This window comes from Engraulis encrasicolus, chromosome 10 (assembly GCF_034702125.1).
Source record: "Engraulis encrasicolus isolate BLACKSEA-1 chromosome 10, IST_EnEncr_1.0, whole genome shotgun sequence".
NCBI lineage: Eukaryota > Metazoa > Chordata > Actinopteri > Clupeiformes > Engraulidae > Engraulis > Engraulis encrasicolus.
In genome coordinates, this window is record NC_085866.1 from 3,601,231 (window position 1) to 3,626,008 (window position 24,778).

Here is a 24,778-nt window from a genome sequence, read left to right on the forward strand (position 1 = left end):
TGTAAACTAGTCAGGCAAAGGCTCATGGGAACTAGTCCCCTGTGTATGGACATCATTCACACATCTAATGGTGCTCAGTTGGACATAGCCATTGGGGGTTGGTTCTCTCTTCTCTTAGTTTTCTTCGATGGACAGAGAATGTGAAACCAAAGAGAAAAGACAGCGACTGACTCAGCATCATCGTTAACTCCTAAACTTACACCAAGATTGGAAAAATGCTATCATTATTTGAACAATTTCATAGCCAACCCTTAAGGGATTTAACTACATGCTCACTGTTGTGTTAAAATAAAAATAAAAATAAATAAGGCCCTAAGCCCCCACACTTGGACTTGCATGCCCATGGGGACCCTGGTTCGAGTCCGGACGGGGTCGTTTCCCAATCCTACCCAATCTCTCTCCACACTCTCTTCCTGTCGCACCTTCACTGTCCTATCCAAAATAAAGTCCCAAAAAAGCCCATAAAAATATCTTTGAAATAAATAAATAAATAAGGCCAAAATAAAAAGGGGAAAGGTGCAAATGGGATGTTGCAAGTTCTGGCTCAACCAAGAACTTTTCTACTGCTGCATCGACTCCATACAGTGGGCTGACTGGTAGTAGAGAGGTTAAGCCCAAAAAATAGGCCTCTTCTAGTATGTAAGGATTATATATCTATTTCATTATAGGACCAAATTATTCCAATGATATCACTAATAAAGGCAGGAACATTCTCAGACCAGATAAACAATATTTATGTTGAAAATAAAATCATTATGTTCCTCTTGGGAGGGTTTATTTCAGCCCTGCTCTTAACTAATTAAAATAGTCGAATACCCACCCTCAGACACATCTTGCAGAATGCAAGCCTTAGACAGGGAATGTTTTCACTGGATTGCCTATTGGTGTTATAAAGTTTATAAAAGAGGACCAGATTTGGCAGCAACAGAAAACTATTGGTCTAGTTCACTGGGCAGCTTGCTGACTGGCTCGATCACCTTCAGCAGGTCTTCTCTGGTGCAGTGAAAGCCAGAGGTCAGCAGGTCTTCTCTGGTGCAGTGAAAGCCAGAGGTCAGCAGGTCTTCTCTGGTGCAGTGACAGCCAGAGGTCAGCAGGTCTTCTCTGGTGCAGTGACAGCCAGAGGTCTGAGGGTGAGTTGGGGCTGCACCAAAGGCCCCAGTGGAGAGGCTCACTGAGCTGCAGAAGTGAACAACATGACGTCGACCCTTGGAGCAGTTAGTCCTCCGCGTGCCATGATGCCAAGCGTCTGGACTGGTTTGAGGCTCATGTTGTTCTGGTGCCCACGAAAAATGTCTGCAGGCAGACTGAAATTCCCCACAAACTTTAGGGGTTCGAGCTGGCTCAGCAGTGCGGCCGTACCATCTGGCATGGGGGAGAGGTTCTTCATGCTACACAGGCAGGTTGAGGCCACGGGGGAGAGGTTCTTCATGCTACTCAGGCAGGTTGAGGCCACATTTGGAAGACCGGGGTCCTGCATCTGACAAGTAGCAGAGGAAGAATGAAGGTACTGCCGTGGTGCTGGAGTCTGGACACTTACAGCTGCAATAGAGACAAAGCCATACCTGTTGTCCTGTTGTGTCACTGGCTCGTTTCTGGAGGTGTAACAGGTGGGACTGTCACTGTTAAAACAAGATTGTCCCTTGATGGCTTCCATCCGCTGATTGGCTAGCCAGTTAGTGGTGGCTAGGGCATCAGTTTTATAAAAACAGCCAGAATGGGTAGACTCGCTGGAACTCTCCCGGGATTTGTTTGTGTTCTACGCTGTTCGTGTGTGATTGCTGGGTAGGCTGAGGTCCGACTGTTTCCAGCCTCCCGCATGCCCCCTCTGTGAAGGTTTAAGGGTAGCCAGGTGATCCCCCTTGGCACACGGAGTCTGTTGTGCGCCGTATCCACCTGTGTTGAGAGGGTACCATTGAGGGTCATATTGTTCACCGCTGTTTTGCCCATAGTGATTTTAGCATTCTGTTTGTTGTTTTTGTTTTATTTTGTCCGTCCGCCATACTCTCTGTATTTTGTTTCTGTAGTACAGAGCTCTAGTGTATTATTAGTACCTTAGACGTGTGACATGAATTCTCACCTGTGTAGTGGGTAACCATACTGATTGAATCATTTGCTTAGCGTGGGTAGCCATACTGATTGAATCACTTGCTTAACTGGTAGGCCTACGCCTATGTGTGTGTGTGTACCGTGCGTGCTGTGTGCTCCAACATAGGCCATTTGTTTCTGAGCACGAGTGGTGAACAACACATAGCTCTATCCTTAACTGACAGCCTGCCCTGTTAGCCTGACCCTGCCATCATTTAGATCTATCTCTAGACTATTTGTCTGTCTTTTATTTTATGTTGGCGGTGTGGATATTTAATGTGTTTTGTATAATTTGTATAAATAAAGAAAGATCATTTTACTTTTGCAACAAGAAATCCACGTCTCTGTCCCAGTCTGTCAGAACCTGTGTTTGCCTTTGTCCACAAATATTTCTAGGGGCGGAATTCCCCTAGTGGCGTAGTCGTGTAATTGCAGGCAGGGCTCTAAATTAACACACGCCAACCCGCCAAACACGGGTAAAAATTAATTTTGGCCGGTAGAAAAAAATATCTACCCGCCCATTTGGCTAGTAGCGCCCGAGTAGCCTACAGTGTGAACGGTAAACGGCGGCTTGTATGACAACGATACGGCAAGATTTCCTACATTACCCATAAACACTCCCGTCATGACCCCACCCCACCGTGAGCTTTCCGAAGCAGCAGCCACTTCATGCTGCTGTTGCGCGCGCCAGGACAGAATGCATTTCAGAGCTCTTGTGCGCTCACACTACTGTATTTTGACAGGCAACTCTCCCCTGCTCCTGTCGCTTTCGCTCCACCACTTTTAACGCCACTATTAGGCCTACTGTTACTATTAGCATTCACCGACACCGACACACCTTGCTCTAGCAGGCTGCCTTTTTAATCTGCTCGGACCTGACCGAAGAGTTTCAAAAACAGGAGTGTTGTGGAACGAAATTGCGACAAGGGCCGAGGAGGAGAACGGGCTGTCAGAGTAGTGTGAGCGTAGCTGTCAGTTGTCGTCTGAAATGTTTTAAGTCCTGGCGCAACTAAGTTGGAAAGCCCACGCCATCGGAAAGAAGGGCAGACCTTATGCCCGTGCGAGTAGGCTACGTGCGCTACGTAGCCTACGCTATGGAAATAACAAAGGAAGCTAACTTTTCCGTGATATTATTTGCTTTTAGTTAAACATAGCGTAGGCTTCTTGTTATTTTGTTGCGCATGGTAGAGAAGAGCTCCTGGAGGAAATAATGGTGCCTATAGCGTCATATTGTAGGCCTAGGCCACATAAACACACGGCACACACGACATCATATCCATTATTGCACAACGTGTGTGCGCGTGTGTGTGTTGACCTCTCCTCTCCTCCTGGCTGTGTGTTTGGTTTAAAGGTCTGTTGTGTGTGTGGCTTGTGTGATGTGATTCATTGTTTTCAGAGGTAAAAATAAGAATAAGAAGTTTAAAAAGTATATATAATATGCTTATTATAGACCTAGTATGTAGGCCTATAGTGTTTATGTGTTGTGGACATTTGAATAAAATAACCATAATAATAATAATAATAATAATGTAAAAAAAACACAACTAGCCTAACGCATAGCCTATTTTGGCAAGATTAAAAAATGGCTAGTTGAAGTCCTGTTTGGCTGGTAAGAAAAAAGGTCTACTAGCCAAATTGGCTGGTGGTGGAAAAAGTTAATTTAGAGCCCTGATTGCAGGTATTCCAACTTGATCATTATTATTTTGGGTCATCCCCTAAAGGTCCACTTGGTTACAGAGGCAACATGGAGGGAGACCACACCAATTTGTACGTTTTAAACAAAAGTATATTTATTCACAACATGTATGGGATATCAGAGATCAGTAAATGAGTGTTGTGAAAGGCGTGGTGTAGTATTAGCCGTCGCCAATGTTTGTAAAAATATACTGTCAACCACTAGTGACTAGGCCTTCACTAAAAGATATAGGTCTATATGTTTGGATTTTGATTGTTGTGTTGTGTTTTACATTGAAATGGCATGGTGTTGTTCTTACCAGTAGGTTGACCAGCATAGTGCACAATCCCATGGTATCTATCTTTGGAGCATGGTGGGGTTGGTCAGACAGTTCTGGGTGAAGGACACCCCAACAGTGGCTCCATTCCCAGAGAGAGGGGCCTGCTGTTAGTTCGGCAGTGTGGCTAGCTGGTCCCAGGTGAGATGTGGAGGATGAGTGGAGGTCCCCACAAAGGACATCTCCTCCTCAATCCATGTTTATTGTCACCTATCTATGTGCAGTGTGACTAGCTGGTCCAGGGGCTCTCTTGTGAGTGATTTGTTTATTGTCACCTATCTATGTGCATGTTCATATGTTGATGTGTTATGTCCTGTTGAAGGTGTAGATTGTGCACATCCCAGGATGTTTAACGTCCTGCCAGGGACTACAGATGTAAACTAGACTGAGGCTAGCTCTGGTGTAGAGCATAACATGACAACATTTACGTTTTAATTGTCCATGGTCCCTAATGAACTGAAACTGAATTGAAATAAATTAATTGATGGGCCGAATGGAAAGACGACCAGTGTGGTTATGATTGATCCACTAGGTGGCGCCAGACACCCAGAGAAGACACAGCCACACTGCATCTGCCTCTACTTGACTGGCTTGCAGGCCATAGCTTGGTTGGTACCCCTAATTGTTTTGAGACACACAGGGGCTGGATTGTCAGACTAATTGAGAAATGCTGATATGGTTGAACCCAATACCAATGTTCTCCAGTCTCTGCAGATGTTCTAGATGGCAGGTGTTCTGTTCCCATTATTACTGACCCAGTCATGATCCAATCAGCTTTCCACAAGTGCATTTACATTATTATTACATTACATTGCATTTGGCAGACGCTTTATAACCAAAGCGACTTTCAGAAGAGGACATAATCAAGCCAACATCACAAGCAAATACAAAGTGCACAGGAGATATACAGAACAACAAGTGCAATTACAAAGAGGGGTTAGTTTTTTTTTTTTTTTTTTTTTTTTTTTTTAATAAAGAGGAAGTAATGAGAACACACACACACAAACACACACTCACAAACTAAACTAAACTAAACATAATGTCAGGATTCTGCCCTGGGGCAAGGCCAGTTCAATCATTAGTCTAGTAGATTCTCTCGAAAGAGGAATGTCTTTAGTTGTTTCTTGAAGGCTGCAAGAGAGGTGCTTAGTCTTGCTGCCTCTGGGAGACTGTTCCACCACTTGGGAACCACCACGGAGAACAATCTTGACTGGGAGTACCTAGAGCGACTGGATGGCAGAGCCAGACGGCTTGTGCTTGATGAGCGCAGATCTCTTCCAGTAACATAAGGCGTTAGTAGGTCCTTCAGATAAGCTGGGGCCGTTCCTGTGATGGTTTTGTAGGCAAGGGTCAATGCCTTGTGCTTGATCCGGGCGGCGATCGGTAACCAGTGCAACTCAATAAATAGAGGAGTAACATGGGTCCTTTTGGGTTGATTGAAGATCAACCGTGCCGCCGCATTCTGGATCATCTGCAGAGGCTTTAGCGCACAAGCAGGTAGACCTGTCATGAGTGAGTTGCAGTAGTCAACGCGGGACAGGACCGTGGCCTGGACCAGTCGTTGTGTAGAATATTGTGTCAGCACAGGTCTGATATTCCGTACGTTGGACATCTGGATTCGACAGGTCCGGGTGACCGAGTTGATGTAGTTGGAGCATGACAGCTCATCATCAATCATGACGCCAAGGTTTTTGGCGACTTTGCTTGGGGTCACGATGGTGGAGCCTATCTTGAGGTTGATGTTGTGACTGAGTGGCTCTTTAGCTGGGATCACCAGGAGCTCTGTCTTGGCCAGGTTCAGCTGTAGGTGGTGGTCCTTCATCCATGTTGACAAGTCGGTGAGGCAGGCAGAGATGCGTTCCGAAACCGTGGTGTCCTCTGGACGGAACGACAGGTACATCTGGGTGTCATCAGCATAGCAGTGGTAGGAGAACCCATGTGTTTGAATGACACGTCCCAGGGAGGACGTGTATATTGCAAACAGAAGGGGTCCCAGCACTGATCCTTGGGGTACGCCTGTGGAGAGGGTGTGAGTCGTAGACAGCTTCCCTTGCCATGACACACTGAAGGTGCGTCCAGAGAGGTAGGAGTTGAACCATGAGTGGACAACGCCTGTGATTCCCATGGCTGTGAGTATCCTCAGGAGGATCTTGTGGTTGACTGTGTCAAAGGCTGCAGATAGGTCTAGTAGTATGAGGACCGAGGATAGTCCTTCCGTTCTTGCAGTCCTTAGAGCTTCAGTCACTGAGAGTAACGCAGTTTCAGTTGAATGTCCACTTCTGAAACCAGATTGTTTTGGGTCAAGTAATCCGTTCTGGTTTAGGAAGTTGGTGACTTGCTTTGCAACTGCCCTTTCTAGCGTCTTGGATAGGAAGGGAAGCAGTGAGACAGGTCTGTAGTTTTCGACATGAGCAGGGTTCAATGTAGGCTTCTTCAGTAGTGGTGTCACCCTTGCTTGTTTGAAGGCGGAGGGGACAGTGCCGGAGGAGAGTGAGGAGTTCATGATGGATGTGATTGCTGGGACCACTGTTTGGGCAATGTCTTGAAGAAGGTTCGTGGGCACTGGGTCTAGTAGGCAGGTAGTGGGACGGCTTCTTGTGATGAGTCTGGAAACGTCTTCTTCAGAGAGCAGAGTGAATTCATGAAGTGTTGCAGGAGTCGCCGTGTTTTCCAGGGGGGTGTCTTCTGGGCGGGAGGGTGGTTCACAGAATTGCTTGCTAATATTTGCCGTCTTTTCCGTGAAGAAGGTGGCAAAGTTGTCCGGGTTAAGGTCTATGGGTGCAGGAGGGGGGGGAGGGTTGAGCAGTGACTTGAATGTAGAAAACAACTTACGTGGGTCTGTAGTGTTGCTGATCTTGTCGTTGTAGTAGGTCGTCTTGGCAGCTGTTACAGAGGCGGAGAAGGAGGCTAGTAGAGATCTAAGTTTTTCGAGGTCAGATGGGTTGCGGGTTTTGCGCCATTTCCTTTCTGCCGCTCTGAGGGTGGTACGTAGAGCTCGGATGGTCTCTGTCAGCCATGGTCGCGGTTGTGAAGGTCTTGCAGGTTTAGTGACTAGTGGGCAGAGGTTGTCGAGGCAGGAGGTCAGTGTGGAGCTGAGCGAATCTGTAGCAGTGTCAACATCGAGTGAGGAGAGCACAGTTGCTGAGGGCAAGGCATCTGCCACCACTGATGCAAAGTTAGTGCGTGACAGGTTGCGTAGATTCCGCCTATATGTGACCAAGGGAGGGGGGGTGAGTGTAGGGTCGGGTAGGGAGGTGGTGAAATGGAGGAAAAAGTGGTCTGAAACATGCATTGGTGTTACCTTGATGTTGTCCGCTTGGCAGTCCTTAGTCATGATCAGGTCGAGCTGGTTACCACTCTTGTGTGTCGGGGGGCAGCTGGCTAGTTGAATGTCAAATGAGTTCATCAGGGCCTTGAAGTCTGTGGCATACGGCTTCTCTAGATGTATGTTGAAGTCGCCGAGGACAAGTAGGGGGCCGCCTAGGTCCGTGATGGAGGAGATCAGCGTATCCAATTCATCAATAAAGTCGCCCAGTGTTCCTGGGGGACGGTAGATCACAAGTACAGACACCTTGATTGGGGCTGTGACTTTGATTGCATGGTATTCCAGGCAGCTGTAGTTGTTGGCAGGCAGCAGGGGGGCATAGCTCCAATGCTTGTTGATAAGGATCCCTGTTCCGCCTCCTCTTTTCTTCAGCCGACTGGTGTGTGAAAATGAGTAGTTAGCTGAGAGTGCTGCTGGAGTGGCTGTGTTTTCAGGCTTCAACCAGGTTTCTGTTAGTGCCAACAGGTCAACAGAGAGACTACTAGCATAAGCAGAGATAAAGTCTGCTTTGTTGACAGCTGACTGGCAGTTCCAGAGACCAACAGTGAAGGAGGTGATTGAAGTTGTGTTCGGTTGTAGTGGCTGAAGGTTGGCCAGGTTTCTGCGTTGGTTGGAGGGTTTGAAAGGCCTGCGCCTTCTGCAGATTACTGGGATTCTCTGGAAACACATTGTCAATGTAGGTCAGCAGTGAGAAAAAAAATGTGCCTTACGTGTCGTTGCTTCGGTGGAGTTGCACAGGTAGAGTTGCTTGTCTTGTCACTCGTCGGTCTTAGCACGAGGAGGGCTGCCGCTGCCCAGCTGCCGCTGGAAGCGCACTTACTTTCCTAATATGGGCGTATGTGCCACTCAATGAGCACTGCCCCCAGCAATTAGAAAAACAATACCTAGTTTCTGTGGGTGTGGCCCTGATAATTGCTCACCTGACGCCTTCCCAATACTACAGCTGACTTTACTAGAGCATGAACACAGATACACACAATTGACAATTTCTTTTACAGAACACAATTAGTAAAGATGTAGCAAAATACTCTTACTGGCTGCAGTCACATGTACCCTTGCCTTGTCAAGTGAAGCAGGCTTGTCCTACACCTTAGCACTTAGTCTGGCTATTTAACTCTTGGGCTGAAGTGAGATGCACTGCCCCCAGCAATTAGAAAAACAATACCTAGTTTCTGTGGGTGTGGCCCTGATAATTGCTCACCTGACGCCTTCCCAATACTACAGCTGACTTTACTAGAGCATGAACACAGATACACACAATTGACAATTTCTTTTACAGAACACAATTAGTAAAGATGTAGCAAAATACTCTTACTGGCTGCAGTCACATGTACCCTTGCCTTGTCAAGTGAAGCAGGCTTGTCCTACACCTTAGCACTTAGTCTGGCTATTTAACTCTTGGGCTGAAGTGAGATGCACTGCCCCCAGCAATTAGAAAAACAATACCTAGTTTCTGTGGGTGTGGCCCTGATAATTGCTCACCTGACGCCTTCCCAATACTACAGCTGACTTTACTAGAGCATGAACACAGATACACACAATTGACAATTTCTTTTACAGAACACAATTAGTAAAGATGTAGCAAAATACTCTTACTGGCTGCAGTCACATGTACCCTTGCCTTGTCAAGTGAAGCAGGCTTGTCCTACACCTTAGCACTTAGCCTGGCTATTTAACTCTTGGGCTGAAGTGAGATGCACTGCCCCCAGCAATTAGAAAAACAATACCTAGTTTCTGTGGGTGTGGCCCTGATAATTGCTCACCTGACGCCTTCCCAATACTACAGCTGACTTTACTAGAGCATGAACACAGATACACACAATTGACAATTTCTTTTACAGAACACAATTAGTAAAGATGTAGCAAAATACACTTACTGGCTGCAGTCACATGTACCCTTGCCTTGTCAAGTGAAGCAGGCTTGTCCTACACCTTAGCACTTAGTCTGGCTATTTAACTCTTGGGCTGAAGTGAGACGCACTGCCCCCAGCATTAGAAAAACAATACCTAGTTTCTGTGGGTGTGGCCCTGATAATTGCTCACCTGACGCCTTCCCAATACTACAGCTGACTTTACTAGAGCATGAACACAGATACACACAATTGACAATTTCTTTTACAGAACACAATTAGTAAAGATGTAGCAAAATACTCTTACTGGCTGCAGTCACATGTACCCTTGCCTTGTCAAGTGAAGCAGGCTTGTCCTACACCTTAGCACTTAGTCTGGCTATTTAACTCTTGGGCTGAAGTGAGATGCACTGCCCCCAGCAATTAGAAAAACAATACCTAGTTTCTGTGGGTGTGGCCCTGATAATTGCTCACCTGACGCCTTCCCAATACTACAGCTGACTTTACTAGAGCATGAACACAGATACACACAATTGACAATTTCTTTTACAGAACACAATTAGTAAAGATGTAGCAAAATACACTTACTGGCTGCAGTCACATGTACCCTTGCCTTGTCAAGTGAAGCAGGCTTGTCCTACACCTTAGCACTTAGTCTGGCTATTTAACTCTTGGGCTGAAGTGAGATGCACTGCCCCCAGCCATTAGAAAAACAATACCTAGTTTCTGTGGGTGTGGCCCTGATAATTGCTCACCTGACGCCTTCCCAATACTACAGCTGACTTTACTAGAGCATGAACACAGATACACACAATTGACAATTTCTTTTACAGAACACAATTAGTAAAGATGTAGCAAAATACTCTTACTGGCTGCAGTCACATGTACCCTTGCCTTGTCAAGTGAAGCAGGCTTGTCCTACACCTTAGCACTTAGCCTGGCTATTTAACTCTTGGGCTGAAGTGAGATGCACTGCCCCCAGCAATTAGAAAAACAATACCTAGTTTCTGTGGGTGTGGCCCTGATAATTGCTCACCTGACGCCTTCCCAATACTACAGCTGACTTTACTAGAGCATGAACACAGATACACACAATTGACAATTTCTTTTACAGAACACAATTAGTAAAGATGTAGCAAAATACTCTTACTGGCTGCAGTCACATGTACCCTTGCCTTGTCAAGTGAAGCAGGCTTGTCCTACACCTTAGCACTTAGTCTGGCTATTTAACTCTTGGGCTGAAGTGAGACGCACTGCCCCCAGCAATTAGAAAAACAATACCTAGTTTCTGTGGGTGTGGCCCTGATAATTGCTCACCTGACGCCTTCCCAATACTACAGCTGACTTTACTAGAGCATGAACACAGATACACACAATTGACAATTTCTTTTACAGAACACAATTAGTAAAGATGTAGCAAAATACTCTTACTGGCTGCAGTCACATGTACCCTTGCCTTGTCAAGTGAAGCAGGCTTGTCCTACACCTTAGCACTTAGCCTGGCTATTTCACTCTTGGGCTGAAGTGAGACGCACTGCCCCCAGCCATTAGAAAAACAATACCTAGTTTCTGTGGGTGTGGCCCTGATAATTGCTCACCTGACGCCTTCCCAATACTACAGCTGACTTTACTAGAGCATGAACACAGATACACACAATTGACAATTTCTTTTACAGAACACAATTAGTAAAGATGTAGCAAAATACTCTTACTGGCTGCAGTCACATGTACCCTTGCCTTGTCAAGTGAAGCAGGCTTGTCCTACACCTTAGCACTTAGCCTGGCTATTTAACTCTTGGGCTGAAGTGAGACGCACTGCCCCCAGCAATTAGAAAAACAATACCTAGTTTCTGTGGGTGTGGCCCTGATAATTGCTCACCTGACGCCTTCCCAATACTACAGCTGACTTTACTAGAGCATGAACACAGATACACACAATTGACAATTTCTTTTACAGAACACAATTAGTAAAGATGTAGCAAAATACACTTACTGGCTGCAGTCACATGTACCCTTGCCTTGTCAAGTGAAGCAGGCTTGTCCTACACCTTAGCACTTAGCCTGGCTATTTAACTCTTGGGCTGAAGTGAGACGCACTGCCCCCAGCAATTAGAAAAACAATACCTAGTTTCTGTGGGTGTGGCCCTGATAATTGCTCACCTGACGCCTTCCCAATACTACAGCTGACTTTACTAGAGCATGAACACAGATACACACAATTGACAATTTCTTTTACAGAACACAATTAGTAAAGATGTAGCAAAATACTCTTACTGGCTGCAGTCACATGTACCCTTGCCTTGTCAAGTGAAGCAGGCTTGTCCTACACCTTAGCACTTAGCCTGGCTATTTAACTCTTGGGCTGAAGTGAGATGCACTGCCCCCAGCAATTAGAAAAACAATACCTAGTTTCTGTGGGTGTGGCCCTGATAATTGCTCACCTGACGCCTTCCCAATACTACAGCTGACTTTACTAGAGCATGAACACAGATACACACAATTGACAATTTCTTTTACAGAACACAATTAGTAAAGATGTAGCAAAATACTCTTACTGGCTGCAGTCACATGTACCCTTGCCTTGTCAAGTGAAGCAGGCTTGTCCTACACCTTAGCACTTAGCCTGGCTATTTCACTCTTGGGCTGAAGTGAGACACACTGCCCCCAGCCATTAGAAAAACAATACCTAGTTTCTGTGGGTGTGGCCCTGATAATTGCTCACCTGACGCCTTCCCAATACTACAGCTGACTTTACTAGAGCATGAACACAGATACACACAATTGACAATTTCTTTTACAGAACACAATTAGTAAAGATGTAGCAAAATACACTTACTGGCTGCAGTCACATGTACCCTTGCCTTGTCAAGTGAAGCAGGCTTGTCCTACACCTTAGCACTTAGCCTGGCTATTTAACTCTTGGGCTGAAGTGAGACGCACTGCCCCCAGCCATTAGAAAAACAATACCTAGTTTCTGTGGGTGTGGCCCTGATAATTGCTCACCTGACGCCTTCCCAATACTACAGCTGACTTTACTAGAGCATGAACACAGATACACACAATTGACAATTTCTTTTACAGAACACAATTAGTAAAGATGTAGCAAAATACACTTACTGGCTGCAGTCACATGTACCCTTGCCTTGTCAAGTGAAGCAGGCTTGTCCTACACCTTAGCACTTAGCCTGGCTATTTAACTCTTGGGCTGAAGTGACTCGCACTGCCCCCAGCCATTAGAAAAACAATACCTAGTTTCTGTGGGTGTGGCCCTGATAATTGCTCACCTGACGCCTTCCCAATACTACAGCTGACTTTACTAGAGCATGAACACAGATACACACAATTGACAATTTCTTTTACAGAACACAATTAGTAAAGATGTAGCAAAATACACTTACTGGCTGCAGTCACATGTACCCTTGCCTTGTCAAGTGAAGCAGGCTTGTCCTACACCTTAGCACTTAGCCTGGCTATTTAACTCTTGGGCTGAAGTGAGACGCACTGCCCCCAGCAATTAGAAAAACAATACCTAGTTTCTGTGGGTGTGGCCCTGATAATTGCTCACCTGACGCCTTCCCAATACTACAGCTGACTTTACTAGAGCATGAACACAGATACACACAATTGACAATTTCTTTTACAGAACACAATTAGTAAAGATGTAGCAAAATACACTTACTGGCTGCAGTCACATGTACCCTTGCCTTGTCAAGTGAAGCAGGCTTGTCCTACACCTTAGCACTTAGCCTGGCTATTTAACTCTTGGGCTGAAGTGAGACGCACTGCCCCCAGCCATTAGAAAAACAATACCTAGTTTCTGTGGGTGTGGCCCTGATAATTGCTCACCTGACGCCTTCCCAATACTACAGCTGACTTTACTAGAGCATGAACACAGATACACACAATTGACAATTTCTTTTACAGAACACAATTAGTAAAGATGTAGCAAAATACACTTACTGGCTGCAGTCACATGTACCCTTGCCTTGTCAAGTGAAGCAGGCTTGTCCTACACCTTAGCACTTAGCCTGGCTATTTAACTCTTGGGCTGAAGTGAGACGCACTGCCCCCAGCAATTAGAAAAACAATACCTAGTTTCTGTGGGTGTGGCCCTGATAATTGCTCACCTGACGCCTTCCCAATACTACAGCTGACTTTACTAGAGCATGAACACAGATACACACAATTGACAATTTCTTTTACAGAACACAATTAGTAAAGATGTAGCAAAATACTCTTACTGGCTGCAGTCACATGTACCCTTGCCTTGTCAAGTGAAGCAGGCTTGTCCTACACCTTAGCACTTAGCCTGGCTATTTCACTCTTGGGCTGAAGTGAGACGCACTGCCCCCAGCCATTAGAAAAACAATACCTAGTTTCTGTGGGTGTGGCCCTGATAATTGCTCACCTGACGCCTTCCCAATACTACAGCTGACTTTACTAGAGCATGAACACAGATACACACAATTGACAATTTCTTTTACAGAACACAATTAGTAAAGATGTAGCAAAATACACTTACTGGCTGCAGTCACATGTACCCTTGCCTTGTCAAGTGAAGCAGGCTTGTCCTACACCTTAGCACTTAGCCTGGCTATTTAACTCTTGGGCTGAAGTGAGACGCACTGCCCCCAGCAATTAGAAAAACAATACCTAGTTTCTGTGGGTGTGGCCCTGATAATTGCTCACCTGACGCCTTCCCAATACTACAGCTGACTTTACTAGAGCATGAACACAGATACACACAATTGACAATTTCTTTTACAGAACACAATTAGTAAAGATGTAGCAAAATACTCTTACTGGCTGCAGTCACATGTACCCTTGCCTTGTCAAGTGAAGCAGGCTTGTCCTACACCTTAGCACTTAGCCTGGCTATTTCACTCTTGGGCTGAAGTGAGACGCACTGCCCCCAGCAATTAGAAAAACAATACCTAGTTTCTGTGGGTGTGGCCCTGATAATTGCTCACCTGACGCCTTCCCAATACTACAGCTGACTTTACTAGAGCATGAACACAGATACACACAATTGACAATTTCTTTTACAGAACACAATTAGTAAAGATGTAGCAAAATACACTTACTGGCTGCAGTCACATGTACCCTTGCCTTGTCAAGTGAAGCAGGCTTGTCCTACACCTTAGCACTTAGCCTGGCTATTTAACTCTTGGGCTGAAGTGAGACGCACTGCCCCCAGCAATTAGAAAAACAATACCTAGTTTCTGTGGGTGTGGCCCTGATAATTGCTCACCTGACGCCTTCCCAATACTACAGCTGACTTTACTAGAGCATGAACACAGATACACACAATTGACAATTTCTTTTACAGAACACAATTAGTAAAGATGTAGCAAAATACACTTACTGGCTGCAGTCACATGTACCCTTGCCTTGTCAAGTGAAGCAGGCTTGTCCTACACCTTAGCACTTAGCCTGGCTATTTAACTCTTGGGCTGAAGTGAGACGCACTGCCCCCAGCCATTAGAAAAACAATACCTAGTTTCTGTGGGTGTGGCCCTGATAATTGCTCACCTGACGCCTTCCCAATACTACAGCTGACTTTACTAGAGCATGAACACAGATACACACAATTGACAATTTCTTTTACAGAACACAATTAGTAAAGATGTAGCAAAATACACTTACTGGCTGCAGTCACATGTACCCTTGCCTTGTCAAGTGAAGCAGGCTTGTCCTACACCTTAGCACTTAGCCTGGCTATTTAACTCTTGGGCTGAAGTGAGACGCACTGCCCCCAGCAATTAGAAAAACAATACCTAGTTTCTGTGGGTGTGGCCCTGATAATTGCTCACCTGACGCCTTCCCAATACTACAGCTGACTTTACTAGAGCATGAACACAGATACACACAATTGACAATTTCTTTTACAGAACACAATTAGTAAAGATGTAGCAAAATACTCTTACTGGCTGCAGTCACATGTACCCTTGCCTTGTCAAGTGAAGCAGGCTTGTCCTACACCTTAGCACTTAGCCTGGCTATTTAACTCTTGGGCTGAAGTGAGACGCACTGCCCCCAGCAATTAGAAAAACAATACCTAGTTTCTGTGGGTGTGGCCCTGATAATTGCTCACCTGACGCCTTCCCAATACTACAGCTGACTTTACTAGAGCATGAACACAGATACACACAATTGACAATTTCTTTTACAGAACACAATTAGTAAAGATGTAGCAAAATACACTTACTGGCTGCAGTCACATGTACCCTTGCCTTGTCAAGTGAAGCAGGCTTGTCCTACACCTTAGCACTTAGTCTGGCTATTTAACTCTTGGGCTGAAGTGAGACGCACTGCCCCCAGCCATTAGAAAAACAATACCTAGTTTCTGTGGGTGTGGCCCTGATAATTGCTCACCTGACGCCTTCCCAATACTACAGCTGACTTTACTAGAGCATGAACACAGATACACACAATTGACAATTTCTTTTACAGAACACAATTAGTAAAGATGTAGCAAAATACTCTTACTGGCTGCAGTCACATGTACCCTTGCCTTGTCAAGTGAAGCAGGCTTGTCCTACACCTTAGCACTTAGCCTGGCTATTTAACTCTTGGGTTGAAGTGAGACGCACTGCCCCCAGCCATTAGAAAAACAATACCTAGTTTCTGTGGGTGTGGCCCTGATAATTGCTCACCTGACGCCTTCCCAATACTACAGCTGACTTTACTAGAGCATGAACACAGATACACACAATTGACAATTTCTTTTACAGAACACAATTAGTAAAGATGTAGCAAAATACTCTTACTGGCTGCAGTCACATGTACCCTTGCCTTGTCAAGTGAAGCAGGCTTGTCCTACACCTTAGCACTTAGCCTGGCTATTTAACTCTTGGGCTGAAGTGAGACGCACTGCCCCCAGCAATTAGAAAAACAATACCTAGTTTCTGTGGGTGTGGCCCTGATAATTGCTCACCTGACGCCTTCCCAATACTACAGCTGACTTTACTAGAGCATGAACACAGATACACACAATTGACAATTTCTTTTACAGAACACAATTAGTAAAGATGTAGCAAAATACACTTACTGGCTGCAGTCACATGTACCCTTGCCTTGTCAAGTGAAGCAGGCTTGTCCTACACCTTAGCACTTAGCCTGGCTATTTAACTCTTGGGCTGAAGTGAGACGCACTGCCCCCAGCAATTAGAAAAACAATACCTAGTTTCTGTGGGTGTGGCCCTGATAATTGCTCACCTGACGCCTTCCCAATACTACAGCTGACTTTACTAGAGCATGAACACAGATACACACAATTGACAATTTCTTTTACAGAACACAATTAGTAAAGATGTAGCAAAATACACTTACTGGCTGCAGTCACATGTACCCTTGCCTTGTCAAGTGAAGCAGGCTTGTCCTACACCTTAGCACTTAGCCTGGCTATTTAACTCTTGGGCTGAAGTGAGACGCACTGCCCCCAGCCATTAGAAAAACAATACCTAGTTTCTGTGGGTGTGGCCCTGATAATTGCTCACCTGACGCCTTCCCAATACTACAGCTGACTTTACTAGAGCATGAACACAGATACACACAATTGACAATTTCTTTTACAGAACACAATTAGTAAAGATGTAGCAAAATACACTTACTGGCTGCAGTCACATGTACCCTTGCCTTGTCAAGTGAAGCAGGCTTGTCCTACACCTTAGCACTTAGCCTGGCTATTTAACTCTTGGGCTGAAGTGAGATGCACTGCCCCCAGCAATTAGAAAAACAATACCTAGTTTCTGTGGGTGTGGCCCTGATAATTGCTCACCTGACGCCTTCCCAATACTACAGCTGACTTTACTAGAGCATGAACACAGATACACACAATTGACAATTTCTTTTACAGAACACAATTAGTAAAGATGTAGCAAAATACACTTACTGGCTGCAGTCACATGTACCCTTGCCTTGTCAAGTGAAGCAGGCTTGTCCTACACCTTAGCACTTAGCCTGGCTATTTCACTCTTGGGCTGAAGTGAGACGCACTGCCCCCAGCAATTAGAAAAACAATACCTAGTTTCTGTGGGTGTGGCCCTGATAATTGCTCACCTGACGCCTTCCCAATACTACAGCTGACTTTACTAGAGCATGAACACAGATACACACAATTGACAATTTCTTTTACAGAACACAATTAGTAAAGATGTAGCAAAATACACTTACTGGCTGCAGTCACATGTACCCTTGCCTTGTCAAGTGAAGCAGGCTTGTCCTACACCTTAGCACTTAGCCTGGCTATTTAACTCTTGGGCTGAAGTGAGACGCACTGCCCCCAGCAATTAGAAAAACAATACCTAGTTTCTGTGGGTGTGGCCCTGATAATTGCTCACCTGACGCCTTCCCAATACTACAGCTGACTTTACTAGAGCATGAACACAGATACACACAATTGACAATTTCTTTTACAGAACACAATTAGTAAAGATGTAGCAAAATACACTTACTGGCTGCAGTCACATGTACCCTTGCCTTGTCAAGTGAAGCAGGCTTGTCCTACACCTTAGCACTTAGTCTGGCTATTTAACTCTTGGGCTGAAGTGAGACGCACTGCCCCCAGCAATTAGAAAAACAATACCTAGTTTCTGTGGGTGTGGCCCTGATAATTGCTCACCTGACGCCTTCCCAATACTACAGCTGACTTTACTAGAGCATGAACACAGATACACACAATTGACAATTTCTTTTACAGAACACAATTAGTAAAGATGTAGCAAAATACACTTACTGGCTGCAGTCACATGTACCCTTGCCTTGTCAAGTGAAGCAGGCTTGTCCTACACCTTAGCACTTAGCCTGGCTATTTAACTCTTGGGCTGAAGTGAGACGCACTGCCCCCAGCCATTAGAAAAAACAATACCTAGTTTCTGTGGGTGTGGCCCTGATAATTGCTCACCTGACGCCTTCCCAATACTACAGCTGACTTTACTAGAGCATGAACACAGATACACACAATTGACAATTTCTTTTACAGAACACAATTAGTAAAGATGTAGCAAAATACTCTTACTGGCTGCAGTCACATGTACCCTTGCCTTGTCAAGTGAAGCAGGCTTGTCCTACACCTTAGCACTTAGCCTGGCTATTTAACTCTTGGGCTGAAGTGAGACGCACTGCCCCCAGCAATTAGAAAAACAATACCTAGTTTCTGTGGGTGTGGCCCTGATAATTGCTCACCTGACGCCTTCCCAATACTACAGCTGACTTTACTAGAGCATGAACACAGATACACACAATTGACAATTTCTTTTACAGAACACAATTAGTAAAGATGTAGCAAAATACACTTACTGGCTGCAGTCACATGTACCCTTGCCTTGTCAAGTGAAGCAGGCTTGTCCTACACCTTAGCACTTAGTCTGGCTATTTAACTCTTGGGCTGAAGTGAGATGCACTGCCCCCAGCAATTAGAAAAACAATACCTAGTTTCTGTGGGTGTGGCCCTGATAATTGCTCACCTGACGCCTTCCCAATACTACAGCTGACTTTACTAGAGCATGAACACAGATACACACAATTGACAATTTCTTTTACAGAACACAATTAGTAAAGATGTAGCAAAATACTCTTACTGGCTGCAGTCACATGTACCCTTGCCTTGTCAAGTGAAGCAGTTCCACAAGTTCCACAAGTAAGTAATGGCAATATAGAACTTGGCAGAACTGCATTCCCAAGCAGCTATCTTGGTATATTGCTTGATGACACTTTGACGTTCAAAGCCGGAAATCTTGTGAGGAAACTCAAACTAAAACTAGATTTTAATTTAGAAATAAATTCTGTTTTTCATGTTAAGAAGCAGCTGTCTCTGCAACTTTAGTATTAATTTTTGACAATGCAGACCTGCTGTAAATGAATGCCTCAGCTCAGTATCTGAGTAAGATTGACTCTGTGTATTGGGGTGCCCCGAGGTTCATCACTAACTGTAAGGCTTTAACGCATCACTGTGAACTGTACTGTATGTCAGGGTGCAATGGCCTGCACTGACTACCACTGACTACAAGACAATACTTGGACTACTGCCACCCTGTATCTGCAGCCTATTAAAATGATTTTCAATCAGATATAATTATGTGATTAAAATGTGATTAATGGCGAGGTAACTCAGGCATTTATGTGATTAATCGTGACAAAAAAATCGAAAATTAATCGATTGACAGCACTAGTAGAAATATATATATAAAGACTATGTATAAAACACACAAAAAAATACAGAACAGAAAAATAAATAGGCTACCATAAATCAAAGCAAAATGCACAAACTTTAACTAGCCAAAGGCTCACAATAATAGTTCAAAAGTACAAACTCATACGGCGGAGTTATTTACAGAGCAATGAGACTGGCATCATTATGAACAGTACCTGTACACTCAGGCGGAGCATACCACAGTGCACACAATGCAGGGGTGTTTCAGGCATTTACACAATATTACTAAATAACTCTTTCTAAAATGGTACGACACATACATAAATGCTTATGATAACCCATTATCATTATGGGTGATATGATAACCCATAGGTCATATGGGTTCTGTGACAAAATCATGACACAGCCAAAGGTTGCAACTCCGGTGCAAGGTTGGTGTTTTATTCGCAGTCCAAGTGAGCAAATAACAAGATAAAACAAAATAAAGTTGAAGTTTTTAAAATGTTACAAGCCTATGAAATTAATAAAATAAAATACAAAATGTAAGTAGAAAACAAAACTTACTCGTCGGAAGAGCAAAGAGCACAGCTCAGGACCACAAACCAGACTGCTATTAAAATGGGCAGAGAGAGAGAGAGAGCTAACTCCTTCTGAGGGATTAAATACCAACTGGTCCCTCTCCTTACCATTAGCTCTGAGTGCTGCGAAGATAAACAAACAGGTGTGTTTCACTTCAGCTAGCACAGACTAGTAAATCAGCCGATCCGCATATACAGTATATGACATTACTTTACAATTAGCAGACGCCTTTGACCAATGCTGAGTGGCATATTGGGTCAGGTACGGTCTGATCTTTTTCATATCGAACAGTGAGAAGTGGCATGAGAAGAGGCTGTTGTCAGAGAATGATAGATGTTCAGTTTTAGTGAGGTTTAGCTGAAGGTGATGTTCCTTCATCCCTGTGGACAATACGGAGAGGCAGGCTGAGAGTAGTTTTTTTATGGAGAAGACAGAAACTTTGTGTGTAAACGTAAGTAGTTCGCAATATGCCGACATGGCAAAATAATGAAATGAATTCATGTAATCAGAGCCTTAGTGTGACAGCCACTCATGGAGATGTTCACCACTGCACCCTGTTTTCTCCATGTCTGATAATGGCACTCTCTGTGGTTCTCATACGTCCCAATTATTTAGAAATGGCTTTATAACCTTTAGCAGATGGAGACATCAGTTAGCCTTTATTATAATCTGCTCCTAAATGTTGATGCATAGCAGCATGATGTCATGGGTGAGATATGGTCTACTACACATTGTCAAACAGGTTCTATTTAAATTATCCCTTGAATGTAAATGTCTGGTAGAAGTCAGATCTGGGTAGCTGTGAAAAATAACTTGGCTATGCGCAACAACATGATTAGTGAACGTGAAAGCAGATTGGGAAACTCCAACTCCCATTGTCATTGTGACATGGCACTCCATAGCACACAAGTGTTCACTGCACACTGCACACAATGACATTGCATTTATGCCTAAACCGTGCAAGGGGGCAGCCCCCAATTGCGCCCCAAGGGAACAGTTCGGCAGGACGGTACCATGATCAGGGTACCTCAGTCATGGAGGAGGATGGGGGAGAGCACTGATCAATTACTCCCCCCAACAACCTGGCGGGTCAGGAGTCGAACCGTTAACCGTTGGGTTACAAGTCTGATGCCGTAACCGCTCACCCATGACCGCCCTAAAGTAGTAAACATTGATTTTCATAACCTCTGCAGTTAACGATTTAATTCATTGTCATTTTTACTTAATACATCAACAAGCTTTTGACCCTGCATGAATCCTCTGGTGTTTCTTGAGATGGGACTGTTTGACTAGAAATTCTTTCCACATTGAGAGTACTCAAAGGGGCTTTTCTCTTGAAGGCATTCTGTGTCAGTTTTTAGTCTGAACTTGTGTTGAAAGCTTTTTCCACATTCAGAATAAAAAGTGGCTTTTCACCTGAATGAATCCTCTAGTGTGACGTAAGAGGGCCCAATCGACTAAAACTTTTTCCAAAAGTCAGAGCACTCAAATGCTGGTTCACGTGAATGGATGACCTGGTGTTTCTTGCGATATTCCATTCTGCTAAATCAGTCAGAGCACTGAAATGGTTTTCTCCCTGAATTAACTGTTTGGTGTTCCTTGAGGTGGCCCATTTGACTAAAACTCTTTTCACACTCAGAACATAGAAATGGTTTTCCGGGGTAGTCCCTATGTTCCCCAGATCCTACTGTATGTTCCCCGAGTCCTATGTTCCCCTCTACCAGGGAACATAGGACTCTTTTTTCAAAAAAGGGTTCTATGTTCACCGCTGCTTCCAAGTAGACTGCTGCCGCATGGCAAAGCGCAGGTTGTTGTTGCACCTCAGACAGGTTAGGTTTAGGGATAGTTTTGGTCAGGGCACAAATGTACAAATCAGGCACATTGCATTTCGGACAGGTTAGGTTTAGGGATAGTTTTGGGAAGGGCACAATTGGAAAACTTGGAAACGTACAATGCGGGGAACATAGAACCCTTTTTTAGAAAAAGGGTCCTATGTTCCCCGCTCCCATACAAAGACAGGGGAACATAGGACCCGGGGAACATAGGACCGCTCCCGACTTTCCAAAAGAGTGGATCCTCTTGTGTCTCTTTAGGATACCAATTAGATTGAAAAAATGTCCTCAGTCACAACACTGAAATGGTTTTTCACCCAAATGTGTCATCCGGTGTACATTGAGACGTCCGATTTCAATAAAACTTTTCCCACAGTGACAGCACTAACATTCTGTCCGATTTTTTTTCACCCGAGTGTTTCATCTGATTTGTCTTGAGATGACTCATTTGACTAAAACTCTTTCCACAATCAGAACATTGAAATGGTTTTACACCTGAGTGTGTCATCTGATGTCTCTCAAGATGACTCATTTTACTAAAACTCTTTCCACAATCAGAGCATTGAAATGTTTTTCCCCCTGGATGGATCCTCTCGTGTATCTTTAGGCCATCAATGTGGCTAAAACTCTTTCTACAATCAGAGCAATGATATGGCTTTTCCCAGGGCCATCGTGAGGCCTATTTTAGGGGGGCTTTAGCCATTTGACATTGTCTTGAAATTATAGTTGAGCTTTTGTATTTGTCTTAACAGTTTGAAAACACACATGAACTGATTAAAATAGCTACTAATGTAGTAAAAATTTCCTAATATCTGCCAGGGACTCCAAGTAAGGAATCTGTTTGAATGAATCGCTTCCTGACCACTGCTTCTCCTGGAGACGTGCCGTTAGTAACTCCTTAAAGTTCCTAGTCCTTGTGTAAATTATGCTCTCTGCATTTTTATCATTTTAACTTCCGTACATAAAGTAATCAGTTGAAACATTTTTTGTTCAGCTTACATATAAGGAATGTTCATTAAAATGTGAATTAAAACAAAAATTCACTGTAACTAGTGTTTAAAAATCGGTATGGTGCTCTTAAAATAATTGTTCAAGACAATTGGGCAGGTGTGTTATCTTGGTGGGGTTGTCATTCAAGTATAAATAAATCCTGCACACTGTCCATTCCACCAGCAAACTTTAATGCAACATGAAGAAGGTCGGATGACCAAAACAATGTATTAAAGTTTGTTGGTGGAATGGACAGTGTACGGGATTTCTTTGCTCTTAAAATAATGAATTCATAGACAAAACCTTAGCAGGTGAGGTGAAAAAATGTTGGTGCGCGCTATGCGCACCCATTTTCTTCCTCTGGGGCTAAGCCCCCCCTGTCTCTCAAACTTAGTGACGGGCCTGGTTTTTCCCCTGAATGGATCCTCTTGTGTCTATTGAGGTCGTGAGTGCGACTGAAACGCTTTCCACAATCAGAACATTGATTTGTTTTTTCCACAGAGTGTGTCTTCCGGTGTACATTGAGATTGCTCATTTGACTAAAACTCTTTCCACAATCAGAGCATAGATATGGTTTTTCCCCTGAATGGATCCTCTTGTGTCTCTTGAGGTCGTCAGTGTGATTAAAACGCTTTCCACAATCAGAGCACAGAAATGGCTTTTCACCAGAGTGTCTCATCCGGTGTTGTCGGAGATTGCCCATTCGACTAAAACTTTTTCCACAATCAGAGCACTGATATGGTTTTTCCCCTGAATGGACCATCTTGTGTCTCTTGAGAGTGGACATTTCACTAAAACTCTTTCCGCAATCTGAACACTGAAATGGTTTTCTCCCTGAATGGATCCTCTTGTGTCTCTTGAGGTCACCAGTGTGACTAAAACATTTTCCACAGTCAGAGCATTGAAATGGTTTTTCATCCGAGTGTTTCTTCTTGTGTCTCTTGAGACTGGACATTGCACTAAAAGTCTTTCCACAATCAGAGCACTGAAATGGTTTTTCCACTGAATGGATCCTCTTGTGTCTCTTGAGACTGGACATTGCACTAAAAGTCTTTCCACAATCAGAGCACTGAAATGGCTTTACCTCTGAGTGGATCGCCTGGTGTTTCGTGAGAGCTCCCATCTTAAGAAAACTCTTTTCACAATGGGGGCACTGAAAGTTGTGCATTCGTTGATTATCTCTTCTTTCTGTGCATCTGTTATCATCCGTGTGTGGTCTTCCATCAGACGGGATCCTTTCAACATCACCTACAACATAAAAAATACACTTTAAGACAAAGTGGAGAGCCCTTTTACCAAATGACGAGACCATATGTATATACAATTTTCTCCAACAATTTGCTTAGAACTGGTAACAGGCTGATGGGACGGCTGTTTGAGCCAGTAAATGCAGCGCGAGGATTCTTAGGTAGAGGGATTACCTTTGCCTCTTTCCAGACTTGAGGGAACCTGTTGTTAATCAAAGCCTTAATAGCAACAGGTTCCCTCAAGTCTGGAAAGAGGCAAAGGTAATCCCTCTACCTAAGAATCCTCGCGCTGCATTTACTGGCTCAAACAGTAGTAGATAGGACGGACCTTTTTTGACAGCTGAGTTTTATGAGTTTGATGAGTGTAGGAAGATGTATTATGAGTGTATGATGTAGTGTGACAGGTTAGACCAGGTGTGTGTATGTGTGTGCATCAGATGTCAAGTCTACAGGATGTGTAGATGTCAAGTGAAGTTGTGGTATGTGTGTATTGTTTCAGTTGGTCAAAGAGGAAACGTTGTGTCAACTTGTAGATGTCAAGTATTCATGATATGTAGATATCAAGTGAAGTTCTGGTGTGTGTAGTGTTTCTGTTGTTCAAAGAGGAAACGGTGTGTCAACTGTGTAAGTAATTAATCAGATGAGTGTAAGCGTGTTGTGTGCGAGCACATCTGTTGTGTGAATGCAGTTGCTGTGTCTTACGAT

At 44.2% G+C, this 24,778-nt stretch overlaps 1 protein-coding gene across 1 annotated transcript; it reads right to left on the reverse strand.

Annotated features, from left to right (window-relative positions):
• Positions 1-932: 932 nt before the first annotated feature.
• LOC134456411 (zinc finger protein OZF-like) lies at positions 933-23,949 on the reverse strand. The gene is made up of 6 exons (XM_063207774.1): positions 23,283-23,949; positions 22,934-22,952; positions 22,374-22,468; positions 1,761-1,893; positions 1,323-1,592; positions 933-1,176 (listed from the first exon to the last, which is right to left on the reverse strand). Exons 1-6 carry the CDS (start codon positions 23,947-23,949, stop codon positions 933-935), a joined length of 1,428 nt encoding a protein of 475 aa, XP_063063844.1.
• Positions 23,950-24,778: the final 829 nt, after the last annotated feature.